Raw genomic sequence first — 16,649 nt, forward strand, 5'->3', positions numbered from 1 at the left:
AACCCACACGGACTGGAGTGAACGAAGGATAAATAAACCGTCAGGGCATCGGGTGGCTCTCATCCAAACGTTAATTGAGAATGGCTGTAATTTATTTGTATATTAAACATGATGTGCGTCTTAATAAGTGGCTTTCCGACGATAGTTTTCAAGGATTCGCTTAATCGTCAAAACAATGGATCGGCTCGTCACATCCACACCGAGCAGAACACGGTAAATGTCTGCAGTCAACATTCGCTACGCGCGTGAAAGATAATGCATGCCAATTGCCTAACATAATGCGTTCGCATATCGGTCCACGGTTAAGATTACCATCGGCACGTATCAGATTATCAGTCCATAAAGGATTACACATTGTTACATGTTCAATTTGCCTTCGTTAATTTCGGCCCAGTTAAAAAGTTAAACTTTATTTCATTCAATCGACTTATAAGGGCCTTGGCGTCACCTTTACGGCATGTATATACACACAGTATTTGTAAATCGAAAGTGGTGCTGTATTGTTTACAATCGGGCCTATCACATACATAACATACGCGTTTAGTTTTTCTTTAAAACGTACGTAAACGTGGTGGGGAAAAATAAAATGAATTAAAAGTTTGTTTCGTACGCAGATACATTTCACCGTCTTTGTAAGGGTACTGTACAACGATTAACGCTCGGCTTGTTTACATAACAGGGGTGACACGAAAACACCCTTCGATTGTATTTACTTCGCTCTTTCGCGCAACTTCGAACATTCATGACAACAAGTCACTTCATGTTCCGAGGTACATTTTGCACAGCTTAAGCCGGCACAGTTTAAAAAAACAAAATTTAACCTTTAAACGAAAACAAAAGCGCATGGGGCCTAAGCAAGGCCTTAAACCTGACCACACATTTTCTCAAACGCCGGCCAAAACAAAAATCACAAAACGCTAAATAAAGCCTTACCTTAACGCGCGTAATTCCCTCAAAAGCAACCCCCCTCCGCCCCCCGCGTAAGCCTCCGACGATCACAACAACAAGAAGAAATACAACATTTAAACAACAGAAAAGGCTTCGTTGCTCGCGAGCGCCCACTGTAACATGGCGCCGACCAGACCGCGCTGCGTCTCCATTTCCCTGAGCCCAGAGAAAGGAAGGGTGGGCGGGTGGGTGGCGTGAGGGGAAGGGAGTTTTTTAAAAAAAATAATGAAATGAACGATGCGAAAGGGTACCTTCTTTTTCACAACCCGAGGAGACGTCCCGACGTTCGCGTCTACCCCCTGACACGGGTGGCGGGCGGTCTCACCTGTTGGTCACAGGGGCCGCAGCGCGTGCTTTGCCCTCGCTCAGGCCGCGCCCATCGCTTGCGCCGGCGGCCGCTGTTGCCGGGCATTGGGGGGTTGGGCGAACGCATAGAGAGGAGGAGGCGGCGGCGGCGGCGTAGCCGTCACGCCAAAATCCACGGTGGGTTTTTTTCTTTACCAGAATTTTCCGAGATGTGTCGGTTTTTTGTGAAATTTTTCGTCGGATTCCCATCCCATTTTTGAGCGCGCAACTTTTGCACCGTGCCGTTTTTTTTGTTTTGGGGATGTTTGTTACGGTGTTTGCAAGTAAACTGAAACTCTTCTTGTTCCGCGGGAAATGTGAGGGTGGGGAGGGAGCACCAATATTGCACTGGCAGCGACTAAATAGCGAACATACTCTTAGGTTTTTTCGGTAATGTCACGTAGGGAAAAAATAAATAATAAAATTAATAATAATACATAATAAAAATACATAATTGTTTTTTTGATAGCGAACAGGCAGGGAGCGTGGGAAGGAGCAGGCATCAGTCCCAGAGCAGAATGTGGAGGAAGTAGCAACAGGAATCAGTTCTGCAATTAACTTTTGGGGGAAAAAAATATTATCGTGGATACATACTCTTTGGTTCTTTCAGTAAAGTCACGTAGGTAAAAAATAAAAGTTACAAAATAAAAATAATAAAAAAATACAAAAAATTTAATCACGACGTTTCGGACGCAACACAAGCGTCCGTCATCAGGTGGTGACAACCACAGCAAGAAACAATTGGTGAAGTAGGCAAAAGAGCTGATTGTGACAAGGGATTACTGGAAATAGCTGAGGAAGGGGGGGGCCAAGGGGGGTGGGCATGGGTCAGAGGAGAGTGGCAAACAACACGATCCAAATGAGGGTGGGGGGGGCGAAATATGGGTCAGTGGAAAGCTGCAGGCTCGAAACAATGCACGGCAAATTTCCAAGTGATGGGAGTGAGCAGGGCTGGGAGGAAGAAACTGGAGATGCGGATATGAAAGTCAACTATAAAGCAGCTAAGGTTTAACTTGGTTAATAACATGATTGCTCAATTTGTATCCATTTTCTCGGTTGAAGTTATATCTACGTTTGTATATCTGGATGGCTTCATCAACACATCTTTGATGGTAGCCCCCCCCCCCACCCTGCCCAGTATAAACCCCTTGACTCCAGCTTCTCCCCCACTTCAGTAAACATTTCTTGCTGTGGTTGTCACACCTGATGATGATTGCTTGTGTTGCAATCGAAACGTCGTGATTTAATTTACTTATTTCTATTTTTTATTTCTTCACCTACGTGACTTTACCGAAAGAACCAAAGAGTATGGATCCTTGCAGTCACGAAAACTTCAAATCTAGAACAATCATCTACTTCAAATAGGAAACTCGATTAAAAATACAGAGCCATGAATGATAATACTGTAAGAACGATACTTTGTAACTAAGACAACTGAAAGGAGTTGTTTTGCACAATACAGGGCACAGGCACGGGTAAAAGAGTTTGGCATGGAGTAGATTATTGGACTTTTATTCAAGAGCATAACTTCTGAACCCATTTTGCATCGCATCACATTCATGACCAAAGGTCATATTCCGCACCCTGCAACACATAGCACCACCTCACTTTACCATGGCACTCAAGTAGAGCGAAAACCATTTCACCCTTGCACCACAACCACCACTGATGCCTGATATTTTACAATACAGAACAGCATAGGCAATTCATTTAAGTTGTGTACACATACGTTTTAAAAAGCGAAAACACTTGTAACATGTGAAATTCCAAGCAATGCATATGCTCAAGTGATGCATTAAAATTATAGCTCATGCAATTACCCGAAGACACTGTACAGTATTGTATTTCCTGTCGGAGGTGTTGAGTAAAAAATATGCCAACTTTCAAGTAATGTTTTCCCTTCCACGATCTACTGCATTAGGGTTTCCACGATACAGCAACACAATACTACGTAACACGGTCCACGCTAATTGTACGTTTTTAATAAATACTGCTATATCGTTTCTCATGTTAGTTTCTTCTAACCGAAGAAACAGTAAAATAAACACAATTAGTTATTGACGAATCACTGTTATCCATTACACTGCTGGTTTTCTGCATCACAACATAAAAGCCTAGACCATTGCGGTAATTTAGAATGTTTGCTGTACTATACTCTTTGTTTTTTTCGGTAAAGTCACGTAGGTAAAAAATAAATAATAAAAATACCTACGTGACTTTACCGAAAAAACCTAAGAGTATGAATCCTTGCAATCACGAAAGCTTCAAATCTAGAATTAGTTTGCCGTACTGTGTAACTGACTCAAGTATGAGGGCCTCCCCACGCATTGCGGGTCGCGGGAGTTTATTTGACCATACTTCACTCACGTTGGTCATTGCGGTTGATGCAGGCAGAGAGAAGTGACCTGCAAGCACAATGAATTTTGCTGCACTGCCCTCTGCTGACCACTTGCGTAGCACAACCCCGCAGGAGGTAATTATACAACCTCGAAAGTACATACACTGTTCTTAAATTACCAGGCAATTCCAGAGCAAAGAATCGGCATTGTATCTCGTTTATTAACATCGCTGGACATGCAAAAGGCTTCTCGAAAAACAGGTATTTAGGCCACAGCAGGTTCAGCTTTTCAAATCGACAGATCTTAACTTGTTTGACAATACGATGACGAGACTCATAAGTTAGAGAACCCAGACGGGACCTAAAAACTGGACCACAATAAATGTGCCAATGGTAAAATATCTATATAATTTCAAGTGTTTTGTAATATTCCATAGCATTAGAACATTGGATGATATAATGTGTTTACATTTTCAAAGCTATATGGTGTAGCGAAAGCTGTGATTTAATTATTATACAGCCCTGTATGTCAGTCAAATTTGAACCCAGATTCCAATCATATGAAAATTAAATTATAAAGGATGTACCGAACTACACCCTATAAGGCAGCATAGCTTCAGGTTCGGTACACAAGCTCAAAAACTATACGAGGTAAAATGATAAACTAAATCGATATTAAGTACACCATAAATTTAACATCCACAAGATGTCCCTGTTACATTTCCTCAGCTTTTTCTTTAAAGAAGACATTTTTTTTCACGCAAAACACCACAACTTAACCCCTAATGAAAGAATAATTTACATTCTGGCTTTAATAGTTACTTTGGCAGATTCATAATTATTTAAACTTCAGAATCTGTTGCATCCATGTCACACATGCAAAACCATTTACCACCATAGAAATAGGATGCATTCGAGATGCCCATATAGTTTTAAAGACAAGTCCACTGAAAACATTTCATTTATTCAATGAATTTGTGTACCCCACACTGAAACAGGGTCAGCCAACTGAATGCGGATGGATCACACATTCCGCGTGATCTTGCTCGTGTTGACCATGCAGAATTTATTTCATTGATCAAAAATTATTTGAAACAACTTATACTTCATATATAGCATATGAGTAACATTGAAACAGAGGAAACTTTTTTTTTTATAAAAAGAGCCCAATGTAAAGTTTCTGTGTTCCCCCTCCTCCCCAATGCCAGAGTAGTCCTCATATTCGCCGCCTGTGTCTTGACGATTCACATGTTTGCATGCTCGTGCTGTAGCCTCGTGCCGTATGCCCGGGACACCGTGTTCCACGCGTCCATGTAGCGATCCATGCACATCGCTACGCACTTCTGCAATGACAGCAGCAGTTGCACACAGTCAGTCACTCCGCTCGAAATATCCAAACGTGGTTTCAATACGTGTAATGTTAGCATGCAACTCCGTCGTGGGCAGTTGAGGGCAATGTAGCTAAATATTTTTTGTACTGTTCAATGCACCCACTTCTATGCTTCCTGTTTTCACCAACCTGCACTGAACAATGTAACCATCTGTGGTTAAATAACTCCTATGGCCTGCACGGCGTAGCGAGGCCCTCAGGCAGCAGTCCATAGAAAATAGGGCCGTACATGTTAATGTGCACATGAAACCCTAATTGAAAACCGTTGTACAAGACAACCAGGGGAAAAAAAGATATGGGCCTGGGAGAGCCTGTAGCATTGAGAAATACAGACAAAAGCTAGGGAATATTGAGAGTCTAAGGTTACAGATGACGTTTGCCAGCGTGATTTGGTGTTGTGGACGTGCAACGCTCCAGCTGGAGTCCTTATTGAAAAAAGGGATTGTTTGTCGATGAGAAGAATTTCGGTGTTAAGTTTGTAACATATGAGAAAGGTTGAACTAATTTAAGGTTGAGATTGCATCAAGGCAGGAGGTGGGACTCACAGCACCAGTCAGCTGTGATGCAGTCTTGTGGTTTGCGTGGCATTGGGTCAAACCTGTTCAGAATTGTCGAGGGATGTCCCGGGTTTGCTGATGCACTTCTTAAAGCATTTGTCTGTCATCCTCTGTAAATAGACACGAGATCAGAAAATTAAAAAACAATTCGGTTTAACACGTAGCAGGCTTTCGCGACCAAAATTATTCATAATAAACGTTTTTGGGTTTAGATCGCATTATTTATAAATGTGTCGTAACCCTCCACCACCCGACACGGCCAATCAGCAAAAAAGTGTCACGTTGACAAATGACAAATAGTTCACTACTTTAGCCCACCGGTGTGTTGAAGCGTGAAACCACAACATTTACAATTTTTGAGTATGACGTTTCGCTGGTAATTGCATCCAGCATCATCGGGCAATTCACCAACACACTATTTGTATTTTGTCAACGTGACACTTTTTTGCTGATTGGCCGTGTCGGGTGGTGGAGGGTTACGACACATTTATAAATAACGCGATATAACCCAAAAACGTTTATTATGAATAAAAAACAATTACATGCGGGTTGTCTTTTTATTGGTCTCAAAGCACCTGACGTCAGTTACATAATAACATTTCTTATTTCCAAGCCGTACACCCTGTAGCTGATCATTTGGGTGAACAGAAAAGCCCTTTGAATTGTTTCCTAACATCCATTTAGGTTTGAGCAAGACCAGTTCCAGTGTTTTTCCTTTCACTCAGAAGGTAGGAGAGTCCCAAGACATTTCGGGCATTAGAAATTATGAATTAGATTATACAACGAATTTGGTAAGCCACCAGCAGCCAATGTAGTTCACGAAAAACTGATGCAACTCGTTCTCGGCAATAAATACCCCCATAGCAGTGAGGTACTGCATTCTGAACCAGCACAAATGTATAAATAAGAGATAAAGGCAATCCTAGGGAGGAGTGAGCTTTAGGAGTCTAGTTTGGACTAAACAAGTGTCAAGGTCTTCTGAGAAAAATATGTACTTTGTGGATTAGCGCCGAAGTTAAAACGACTGCTCCAGACAACCACATCTCTCCGATTAACACTTTCAAGGCAGCTCTCTCGGAATAAACCCTCATCCGCCACACCCCAACTCCTTGCAATACTCTTGCAGTACTACATCAACGGCCAATACCTCTACTTTGTCCGTGTTGAATCTCAGCCAGACTCTTCACGAGCAAGAAGAGACATCAGTTATTTTCCACTGTTCTTTAATAATGCCCCTGTGATGCCTGAAAAGGCCATCTTGAGCTGTGTTGTCATTTGTACGTTGCTGAAAACGTTGCCCATGCTTCCTCATGACCTCCCCAGCGGCTTCATGTATTTACATTAAACAAGAGTGGTACATACCGTTTGGTTCTTTCGGTAAAAGTCACGTAGGTAGAAAAAATTATAGATAAAATTTTAAAATGCTGTTGATTCTCTCTTCAGCACACCGGTGGGCTAAAGAAGTGAATTATTTTGTCCTTTGAAAAACGTGACACATTTTTTACTGTTTGGCCGTGTCGGGTGGTGGAGGGTTACGACACATTTATAAATAACGCGATCTGACCCAAAAACCTATATTATGAATAATATTGGTCGCGAAAGCCTGCTACGTGTTAAAATGACGTTCCGATGGCAACACAAGCGACCGTCATCAGGTGTGAAACCCACGTGACTTCACCGCAAGAACCAAAGAGTATGGATTCCCGCAGTCACGAAAGCTTCCAAATCAAGAGTGGTACCGTAACACCCCGGTTTAAGACGGGGATGCGTTCCTGAAAGGTGCGACAATGAATATCGAAACGACGTAACAGGGTAGGTGGAGGAGGTGAAGGCTGAGAGGTGACGGATGATGCAGTCAGCGACGCGGGTGTGGGCTTGAGGCGAAGCAAATCAAATAGCGGAATTAATAAAATGACGATGTATTTGCAAGACGACGCAAAAGGGGGAGACGTAAATCTGGGTATTACCGTACTACAACAGAGCCCTGCAGAACACTTCAACAATTAGGGGAAACTGAACTTAATGAAAATCAACAGCTAAATGGTGATGGTCAAAGCAGGAAATGGTTCTGCTGAATATGGCAACAACGACTACGGATTTCGATTGAAAGCTTTCGTGACTGCAGGGATTCATTTTCTTGGTTCTTTCGGTAACGTCACATAGAATGGAAATAATAAAATAATAAAAATAAAACATAATAAATAATTCTCACGACGTTTCGGCCACAACGCAAGCAGCCGTCCTCAGGTGAAGAACAGGTCTGCCGAAACGTCGTGAGAATTATTTTATTATGTTTTTTTATTATTATTTTATTATTTCCATTCTACGTGACTTTACCGAAAGAACCAAGAAGACTACGGATTTCTCACCAAATGGTGCAACTCCAGTCGGACTCACCGAAGAGACAACAGTAATATTATGATAATGACGATGATGATGATACTGATGGAACATGTGGACCTTGGACCAGTATTTAAAAGCTCACAAACTCACGAGCAGGAGAAGCCCCGTAAATCCGTGGCCATCACAATGGACTGCAGTGGCACAAGATGACATCTAGTGATGGGAGGAAGCACTTAATTCTAGATTTGAAGCTTTCGTGACTGCAAGGATTCATATTCTTACCGAAAAAACCTAAGAATATGAATATGAAGCACTTAGGCAAAAGCTCCTCCAACTGCAGCCGTCCAGCCATTGATTTACAGCACACCCAGTGAGTGATGTAATGATTAACAGATCGATATCGCCATTGGAACCTCCTTTGCCAGTAGCAAAATTTGATGATTGTTTTTTTACCTTTTTATCTGGCAACAAAACTGACACCTTTTTTACAAGGAGTCATGTTTGCATTGACCACAATACCTGCAGTTGGAATAAAAACAAAAAAAACATAACTCTGATAATGTATGCACTGTCCTTGAAATTGATTGGTCCACACCCGAGACAACTTTCCTTAGAACCCAGTCTCACATGGTGTTGGACCAGATGACGCCAAAAGGCGCACAACTCAAAGACAATGCACCATCAGAGTATGAGAGCTCAGGGTAAGCATTTACACCATTGGAACCTCCTTTGCCAGTAGCAAAATATAATTGTTTATTTACCCTTTTATCTGGCAACAAAACTGACACATTTGTTTTACAAGGAGTCATGTTTGCATTGACCACAATACCTGCGGTCGGAATGCAAACAAAAAACACAACTCTGATAATGTATGCACTGTCCTTGAAATTGATTGGTCCACACCCGAGACAGCTTTCCTGACCACTGAATGGTGCCATTGAATCGAATCGTATCGCGAGATGGACCGTGAAGAGTGAATAATTACTAGACATCTGTGAAAACGAGCTTTGTAACTCATCGGATTTCCCCAGCATAAAGATTCTGATACTTGTCGCCGACAATATAACGTCAGCTTTAGATAGGACAATAGATAGCGTGCAACTGTACCGTACACGCAGTACAGAGGCGGCAGTACGCACAGTGCAAACGATGTAGGGTAGCCACGAATGTCAACGTTGCAGGCAAATATTCTGTCACTCATTTCCATGAGCCGAGTGATGACATTCGTGGGCAATGGGGCAGTCCTCGTGGCAGATGACCGCACGCACAGAATCAGGACCTTCTTTAGATCGACACGACATCGTCCGTCGTGATCGCGCGATTCCATTTAAATCACCAAATGTCTCGGTCCGCATCTACCTTTTTTGGGTTAGTTCCACGTGGTAGTTGCAGCTTTATGCCAAAATGCATGTCATTGAACCCTCCACCACCCGACGAGATTGTCAAGTTCGCGAAGATTTGTTTTAAAAAATAACAAGTATTGATCACATGAGAATAGGTTTTCCCCTTTTCCCCCCTATTGATCACATTCTGACCAAAAAAACCCATCACTTACCGCTGGCTTTAGACGTTTTACTTGAATTTAAGTCTACAATATTTTAATAGACTACCTTACATAACGTGGGTTGTCTTTAAATGGACCGCTAAAGGCACGAGCCGCAGTGCGATTATCGCCTTGCAAGCCAAACTACGGACCCCACAGTCTGCGCTCATTCAACGGAGGAATGGTAGAACAACACTCCCTCTCACACGACGTCCTCCCGCCGTGGCTAGCAAGAGCCTTTAACGTTTGGTACTCAGCTCCAGAACATATCACTGCAGTCAACGCAAGACTGGAACGTGTCGCGTAACGTCACGGTTTGCTACGTACGGTGCGAAAGAAGTTCAACACACATACGTGCAAACACACGCCATGCAGAAACATGGTGTAGGGCCAGTTTCAAAAGACAACGTATATTTGATCAGAAGCATGTGTGTTTGCATGTTCACCACACGCACTGTGTGTGTGTGTGGTCAATGCAGACTTGATTCCATGCGAAAGGTATCTACAGTATTTGGTGTTTGAACATCGTACCACCTGTTTAATTGCCAGAGGTCCCATGACATTACTGTAGATACAAGTCCTCACGTTCGAGGCTTGACAGGCCTTCACCTACTCTTAGGTTTTTTCGGTAAAGTCACGTAGGTAAAAAAACACAATTAAAACATTAAAATTACTACAAGTAATACTGTAATATAAATCTTTGCCTCACTTGATACAGCAAATCTAGCTGACAGTCCCACCTGATGACGGAGACTTGTGTTGCCTCCGAAACGTCGTGATTGATTATTTTATTTCTATTATTACTTTTAGCAAATTTTAATAAAAAAATTTTACCTACGTGACTTTACCGAAAACAACCTAAGAGTATGAATCCTTGCAGTCACGAAAGCTTCAAATCTAGGCCTTCACCTGCAAGAGTTCTTGAGCGTTCGCCAGAGCGATCTGCACTTTCACTTGCTCCATGAGCATGCCGGTGTCCACCTTGCCGCCTCCGGCACCGGCGACGTCGCCGAAATCGCCGGTGAAGTCCATGGCCGGGCAAGGAGCAAGGAGATCTCGGGTTGGAGTCCGAATCGCTGGGCCGGGCAGCTTGAGCCGGGGACCAAGGGCACAGATCCACGTGCGTGCGAGGGGTCCTTGCGGGGGTCCTTGCGGGGCGGGGTGGCCACGGGCCTAGTGCCTGCAGAAAGCGTGCGGGAAAGAGCCTCCGCAAAACGTTGTTTCTTCAGTTTATAAATATTTCAATGTCACGGCCACGTTGTTTGATATTAATTACTGGTCGCTGTTAAAGCATCGGGCCGTGGCAGGGTTGCCGATGTTATTATTCAAATGTTGAGCGGGCTACTACAAGGCGGACATCTTGGTAAGGGGTGCGTTTGAGAGGGGGGGGGGGCGAAGGGGGTCCTGCCTCACTCGATGACGTCACGGAGAGTCGGGTCAATGTGGTGACGTCACGACTCGTTCGACCCCTAAACTGTACAGGCTGGTCCAGATGTCTTGTGACCCCCCCCCCCATTCAACTCAATCCTAAATTTCGATTTAAAGCTTTCTAATATATTTTCTAAAGTAAGGGTTATTTAAAGCAAAAAATGAATAAGGAAAGGAACATAAAATGTGAGGGGGGGTCTATTAATTGGGGGTCACAGGACATCTGACATCTGGACCACCCAGTACTGTACAGTATTATTGATCCCAATATCAACAGCAAAAACAACAACTCAAAACACATTCGTCAATAATATTGCGGCTTTAAAAGGCGACGTTTCGTGCCATAGCCCTTCTCGATGGCACATCAATCAACATGAAAAAGGGGGCGGGGGGGGGGGTGGAATTTTCTCGAAACGTCGCTAATTTACACAGAGTTAGAACCGCACGCAGCGGCATCGACGAACGGCCGTTGGCTTTTGTCTCGGGCCTCATTGTCCCCTTTGTGTTGCGTGTTGATGTCTCCTGTGGAGACGACGTAGATCGTGGCACGCCACCTCGCACGCTTAAAAGGGCCGTGCCACGTCAGTTTCAGTTTCATTTACTTGGTAATAGCCCTGTGAGCCATTCGGTTCTTGAATCGGGTGCAACCGCAAGGAAAAAACTAAAACATGAACAAGAAAACATCTTAAAGTGACTTATGTGACTAAGTGCAGACAGAAAGTCCAATAAAAGACGGAAAAATATTGCAGGAAAAGCTCCGTACATCAACGCTGTCTGCAAAAATCCCAGTGGGATGCAAGTCAAACAACAACAACCACAACAAACCTAACCACGACGCCACCGCTCCCCCAACACGAAGACATTTCACTCACAGATGCGTTAAGAGCCTTTTACTGCCCCCCAAAATTAAAGATTTTAACCCTAAGGGGCCGTCCATAAATGACGTCACGCGATTTTGAAATATCTTTGACCCCCCCTTGTCACAAAAAGTCGGACCCCCCCCTTAAATGACGTCACAAAGCTCTGTCCCCCCCCCAAAAACCATATTTCCATTTTGAAAATAAAACATGCTTCAAATCGCTTTAAACTATTGTCATTGTAGTGCGTATTCACATTTAGTCATTTGCACTTTCCTCTGTCTTGTGTCAATGTGCTCAAGTTAGGGGCCGTCCATAAATGACGTCACGCACCTAAGGAGGGGGGGGGTCAGACATTTGTGACGATGTGTGACGAGGGGGGGGGGTTTGAGAAATGTGACGTCACATCAAAATGTGCAACTTTAAATAAATATAAACACGTTCTACTTAATTAAATAGACTTTTTAATGTTTTCTCCTACAACATCAGAGTGCAGCGCCACATTAAACACGCACTACAATGACAATAGTTTAAAGCCATTTGAAGCATGTTTTATATTTTTTTTTTGGGGGGGGGGGGCAGAGCTTTATGACGTCATATTTGAGGGGGGGTCTGACTTTTTGTGACGCCGTGTGACGAGGGGGGGGGGGGTAAAACATCGTCCAAAATCGCGTGACGTCATTTATGGACGGCCCCTTAGTGGCACATCTTCCTGGCGCCAATCTCTTATGTCGTCGTAAAGCCATTTTTCCCGAACACACTTAATTTCCCTTTCATACATCCTACATGTGTCAGTAGTTTTCTCCACTTGTATGCATGTATTGAGGGGTTCCCAGGACGCACTCGGAGGTAAGGCTTTTGCCAAAGGTTTATTACAGACTTTCACTTTACACAAGGGTACACAACTCCCAGGAGCTAGGGGTCCTGAGTCCTGCTCCCTGCCCGGCTAGCTCCGGTCTCTGTCTCTCCGTGTCGGATCGTGGACTCTGCCGACTCCACCGAGCGGAGAGAGAAGCACCTCTATCGACTACCACAGGCGTCCCTCCACACCCTGGTTTTCTCTCTACCCTTCTCACTCTACTCGTTCCCACAGTGACCCCGCCTTCGTCACGGGGTCTCCCTTAAATACTCTAGGAGACGTGACGTCATCGAGCCGCCCAGCGCAAACGTGACGTCATCGCACTGGACGGCACACACGACGTCACGTCCCCATTTTACTCCTCTACACATCTATGTTAAACTTTTTTCGCACCGTACGTAGCCAACCATGCTAATCGGAGGTGCGTGGGTAGAACACTTGCTTTCCAATCTAGATTTGAAGTTTTCGTGACTGCAGGAATCCATACTCTTTGGTTCTTTCGGTAAAGTCACGTAGGTACAAAATAAATTAAATCACGATGTTTTTTCGCAATTGTTTATTGCTGTGGTTGTTTCCACCTGGTGACGGGCACTTGTGTTGCGCCCGAAACGTCGTGAATTAATATTTTTTTTACCTACGTGACTTTACTTGCTTTCCAATCATCCGTCTATTCTTGTGAACGCCATTCGGCTTTCCAATCATCGACCTTACTCGTGATCAGTTCCAAGACAACACACGACTCGGCTTAGCCATTTCAATACATTTATTGTTAATTTCACATCAACGATGAGCGTGTTCCGCATCACGTACGGACATCCCCCCTTGCTGATGAACCAGCGTGCAAGGGTGATGTTTTAAGTTACGGTGGGAAACATCAAGAACGATCGACAGCGGACTTTGTCAAAATGTGCGCTGGTGCCGGCGTACGAGACGAATATCTTGCCAAGGTCTGATGTTGCCCCGTCAATATGAAATGTCACCGTGAACTTGCAAGTAAACCACGTATTGTTTAGCCTAAATCAACTCACAGTCCATTGGTAGAAATGATGGAAGACACATCCAAATTGCATACAGGGCCTATCAATAACAACACTTTCACTTATGCACCCGACTCAAAAGGATATTTACGCGTTTGCTTTTGAGTGTATGTAGACTGCAGTGAAATGGTGGACCGCTTTGAGTTTACAATATTTCAGTCATTCCACATTCTGCATCTTGAACCATTATTATTTTGACTTTCACTCTTCGAGTTGCCCCAGTAAAAGCCATTTTGCACTCTGCACACCTCAAGCGGAGATGAAAACGCCTTAATTCTGTGCAAGTCAGCTTCACTCGTTTCCACTTGCCTCCGTGCAGCAATACCACCTTCTACAGCAGTATGCTGAACTTCTTTCGCGCCGTATGTAGCCAACCGTGATAATCGGAGGTGCAGGAGAAAGACAACTAAACACAAGAAGCAGTTTTAAAGACATTGCTTTTCAATCTAGATTTAAAAGTGCATAGCTCCAGATGCTTCCTAATATCGGAAGAACGTTCCAGACGGCCACGGAAGCGCATCCCAAATCGCGCGATGGGGTGACCGACTTTGTTCAATGGCTAACCTTGACGAGATCAGCAATAATTTTTTTATTTAAAGCTTTCGTGACTGCAGGGATTCATATTCTTGGTTCTTTCGGTAAGGTCACGTAGAAGGGAAATAATATAAATATAAAACAATACATATTCTCACGACGTTTCGACTGCAACACGAGCAATCATCATCAGGTGTGAAATCCTCAGCAAGAATTTTTTTTTGCTGTGGATTTCACACCTGATGACGATTGCTTGTGTTGCAGTCGAAACGTCGTGAGAATATTTATTGTTTTATATTTATATTATTTCCCTTCTACGTGACTTTACCAAAAGAACCAAGAATATGAGATCAGCAAGGTATTATAGTTCATTTGTGGAAAGCACTTTGTGTAAGGAGTGCAGTAGTAAATTGTCAGTCCTTAATTGTATTTTGTTTGTGACAGGGCATCTGCTTTGCACAATGTCCCCAACAAAAATGACACCGCACATACATCCCTGCGTACCCTCTTATTTACTGCCCTTGCTCTTGTACTCCGACACTTTCACAACCGTTATTGACCTGATTTATAGTCTTTAAAACGTAGTCATACCTCGGTATACGACCGCTTTGGAATACGTCGAATTTGGTATACGTCGTGTTTTGACGAGAGAAAAAATGTCTTGGGATACGACGTCTTGCTTGGGATACGACGCGCTTGCTAGAACTTGTTTGGGTCGGGATGAGTCACCGCGTAGACCCCGTTCATGACTCCTCCCCTTCCTCACCACCATCCTCGTAGGCTATCAACTCCTCTTAGCAAGGTAAATTGATGTTACATTTTGTTAAAATGTATTTTAATTTATTTATGCATTTATTTTAATGTATGTATGCATTTTAGTAATAAGTAGTGTCTAAATTATTTTATACAACCCCATTAATTTATAATATGCCACATGAAATATCATTTCTTATACACTGCAACGGATTATTTCCTTTCCCTTTATTTCTTATGGGAAAATTTCGTTTGGCATACGTCATTTTCGGTATAAGTCCAACCTTCTGGAACGAATTAACGATGTATACCGAGGTACCACTGTACATTTATTTTTCCACACAGGTAAACCATTATCAGTGTGTGTGTGTGAACTGAAGAACAAGTCAGGCTGGATTGCAAAAGGTTTCGAGTTCAGTACCCACGAACCTCACAAAGATAATTCATCATCAGCTCCAAAGCGATTCACGTTACTTATTGTTTTGCGGTCCTGTGAACGGTCGATGGCCTAAGCAAAACATCTATTGGAGTGTATTGCCGCAGGCCATCGGCACTGTTCACTTTGGCTGCCATACAATCGGGGATGTATCGATTTAGGACTTTGCATCATGCCAACCCCTGCAAGGATTAAACGGACATTCATCTTATTTGTACAGCATTTCAAGGCAACTGAGCAAAGTACTATTTGTGAGAGTTAAATGTTAACGTTATAACAGTGTACCTCCTCATATTGAATGCATAAATGTTTGCTGGTGAGCTCAATACACCAGCTGTGTGAATGAGTGAATCAGTGTTTGACTCACACATACACACACAATACGAATATGCAGCTCCAGGTTTGATGGAAGACAGCGCTAGGAATCGAAACGCTAATACGTGAAGAAAAGTAGCTACAAATAAATCACATTTTAAATATAATTGACAATCTTGATTTGAAGCTTTCGTGACTGCAGGAATCCATACTCTCTGATTCTTTCGGCCGTCTTCAGGTGAGAAAAATAATCTCTCTCCCGTGCCAATATAAAGCCACCACAGCAGATCATTTTTCTCACCTGAAGACGGCCGCTTGTGTTGCGACCGAAACGTCGTGTTTTCTTTTATTAGTTTCAATCTACGTGATTTACCGAAAGAACCAGAGAGTACTATTGACAATGTCAAAATAACCCTCTTTTGAAACCACCACCTGTTAACTTTTAACTCCACAAACTTGGTGCTTAGGCCACAAGCGGATGTGTTTTTGTTTTCATTCTCAACTGAGTTAATGACAGCGTTGGCGTCAGTGCATGATATTTGCAACATAAACGAGTGCACGATACAGTTTAGCTACAATGTCGTGTAATCAAGCTCTACAGGCACACAAATGTGCCGTTACAGATACCCACCGTGGCTTCCTTTGATCGTACTGTGGATATATGTTATGGAAATGCCCAGTCGCAGATTACCCGAACCATTTTGATAGAATCAAGCACGTTCTTAAGGGAGAATGATGGCATTTTTCATGGAATTTTAGCACAAGACGATGCAACCCTAGGAATAACAAAACCTCAACAAATAATCAACAACACTGCCCTGAAAGAAGAACAATATCACGGGGGACATTTCTGGAAATGGCCCATCTTTTGCGATGAAAAAAATGCAATTGCCTAAAACGTCACTAAAATGTTGTCTCTTTTCTTCCACCACGATGAATGGCCACAGCCAGAAGACACGTTATCTA

The 16,649-nt window shown here is 43.2% G+C and overlaps 2 protein-coding genes across 7 annotated transcripts in view; both read right to left on the bottom strand.

Annotated features, from left to right (window-relative positions):
- The window catches only part of LOC144733347 (SWI/SNF-related matrix-associated actin-dependent regulator of chromatin subfamily A member 2-like), a 59,982-nt gene extending 58,619 nt beyond the window's left edge, over window positions 1-1,363 (bottom strand). For 3 of the 6 annotated variants that reach the window (XM_078615202.1, XM_078615201.1, XM_078615200.1), the window contains exon 1: window positions 1,274-1,363. In XM_078615202.1, coding sequence (XP_078471328.1) covers window positions 1,274-1,360 — 87 coding nt within the window. In that variant the 5' untranslated portion in view covers window positions 1,361-1,363. Of the gene's footprint in view, window positions 1-933; window positions 1,063-1,199 lie in introns of those variants that run through there. The other 3 variants (XM_078615205.1, XM_078615203.1, XM_078615204.1) reach the window with 3 other exon arrangements.
- Window positions 1,364-3,832: 2,469 nt separating this feature from the next.
- TIMM13 (translocase of inner mitochondrial membrane 13) lies at window positions 3,833-10,611 on the bottom strand. Its single transcript, XM_078615206.1, has 3 exons — window positions 10,374-10,611; window positions 5,620-5,688; window positions 3,833-4,974 (listed from the first exon to the last, which is right to left on the bottom strand). The coding sequence occupies exons 1-3, from the start codon at window positions 10,494-10,496 to the stop codon at window positions 4,876-4,878; spliced, it is 291 nt and encodes a 96-aa protein (XP_078471332.1). The 5' UTR covers window positions 10,497-10,611; the 3' UTR covers window positions 3,833-4,875.
- Between the last annotated feature and the right edge of the window lie 6,038 nt (window positions 10,612-16,649).

The sequence above is a fragment of the Lampetra planeri genome, chromosome 46, assembly GCF_965212315.1.
Source record: "Lampetra planeri chromosome 46, kcLamPlan1.2.h2, whole genome shotgun sequence".
Classification (NCBI taxonomy): Eukaryota; Metazoa; Chordata; class Hyperoartia; order Petromyzontiformes; family Petromyzontidae; genus Lampetra; species Lampetra planeri.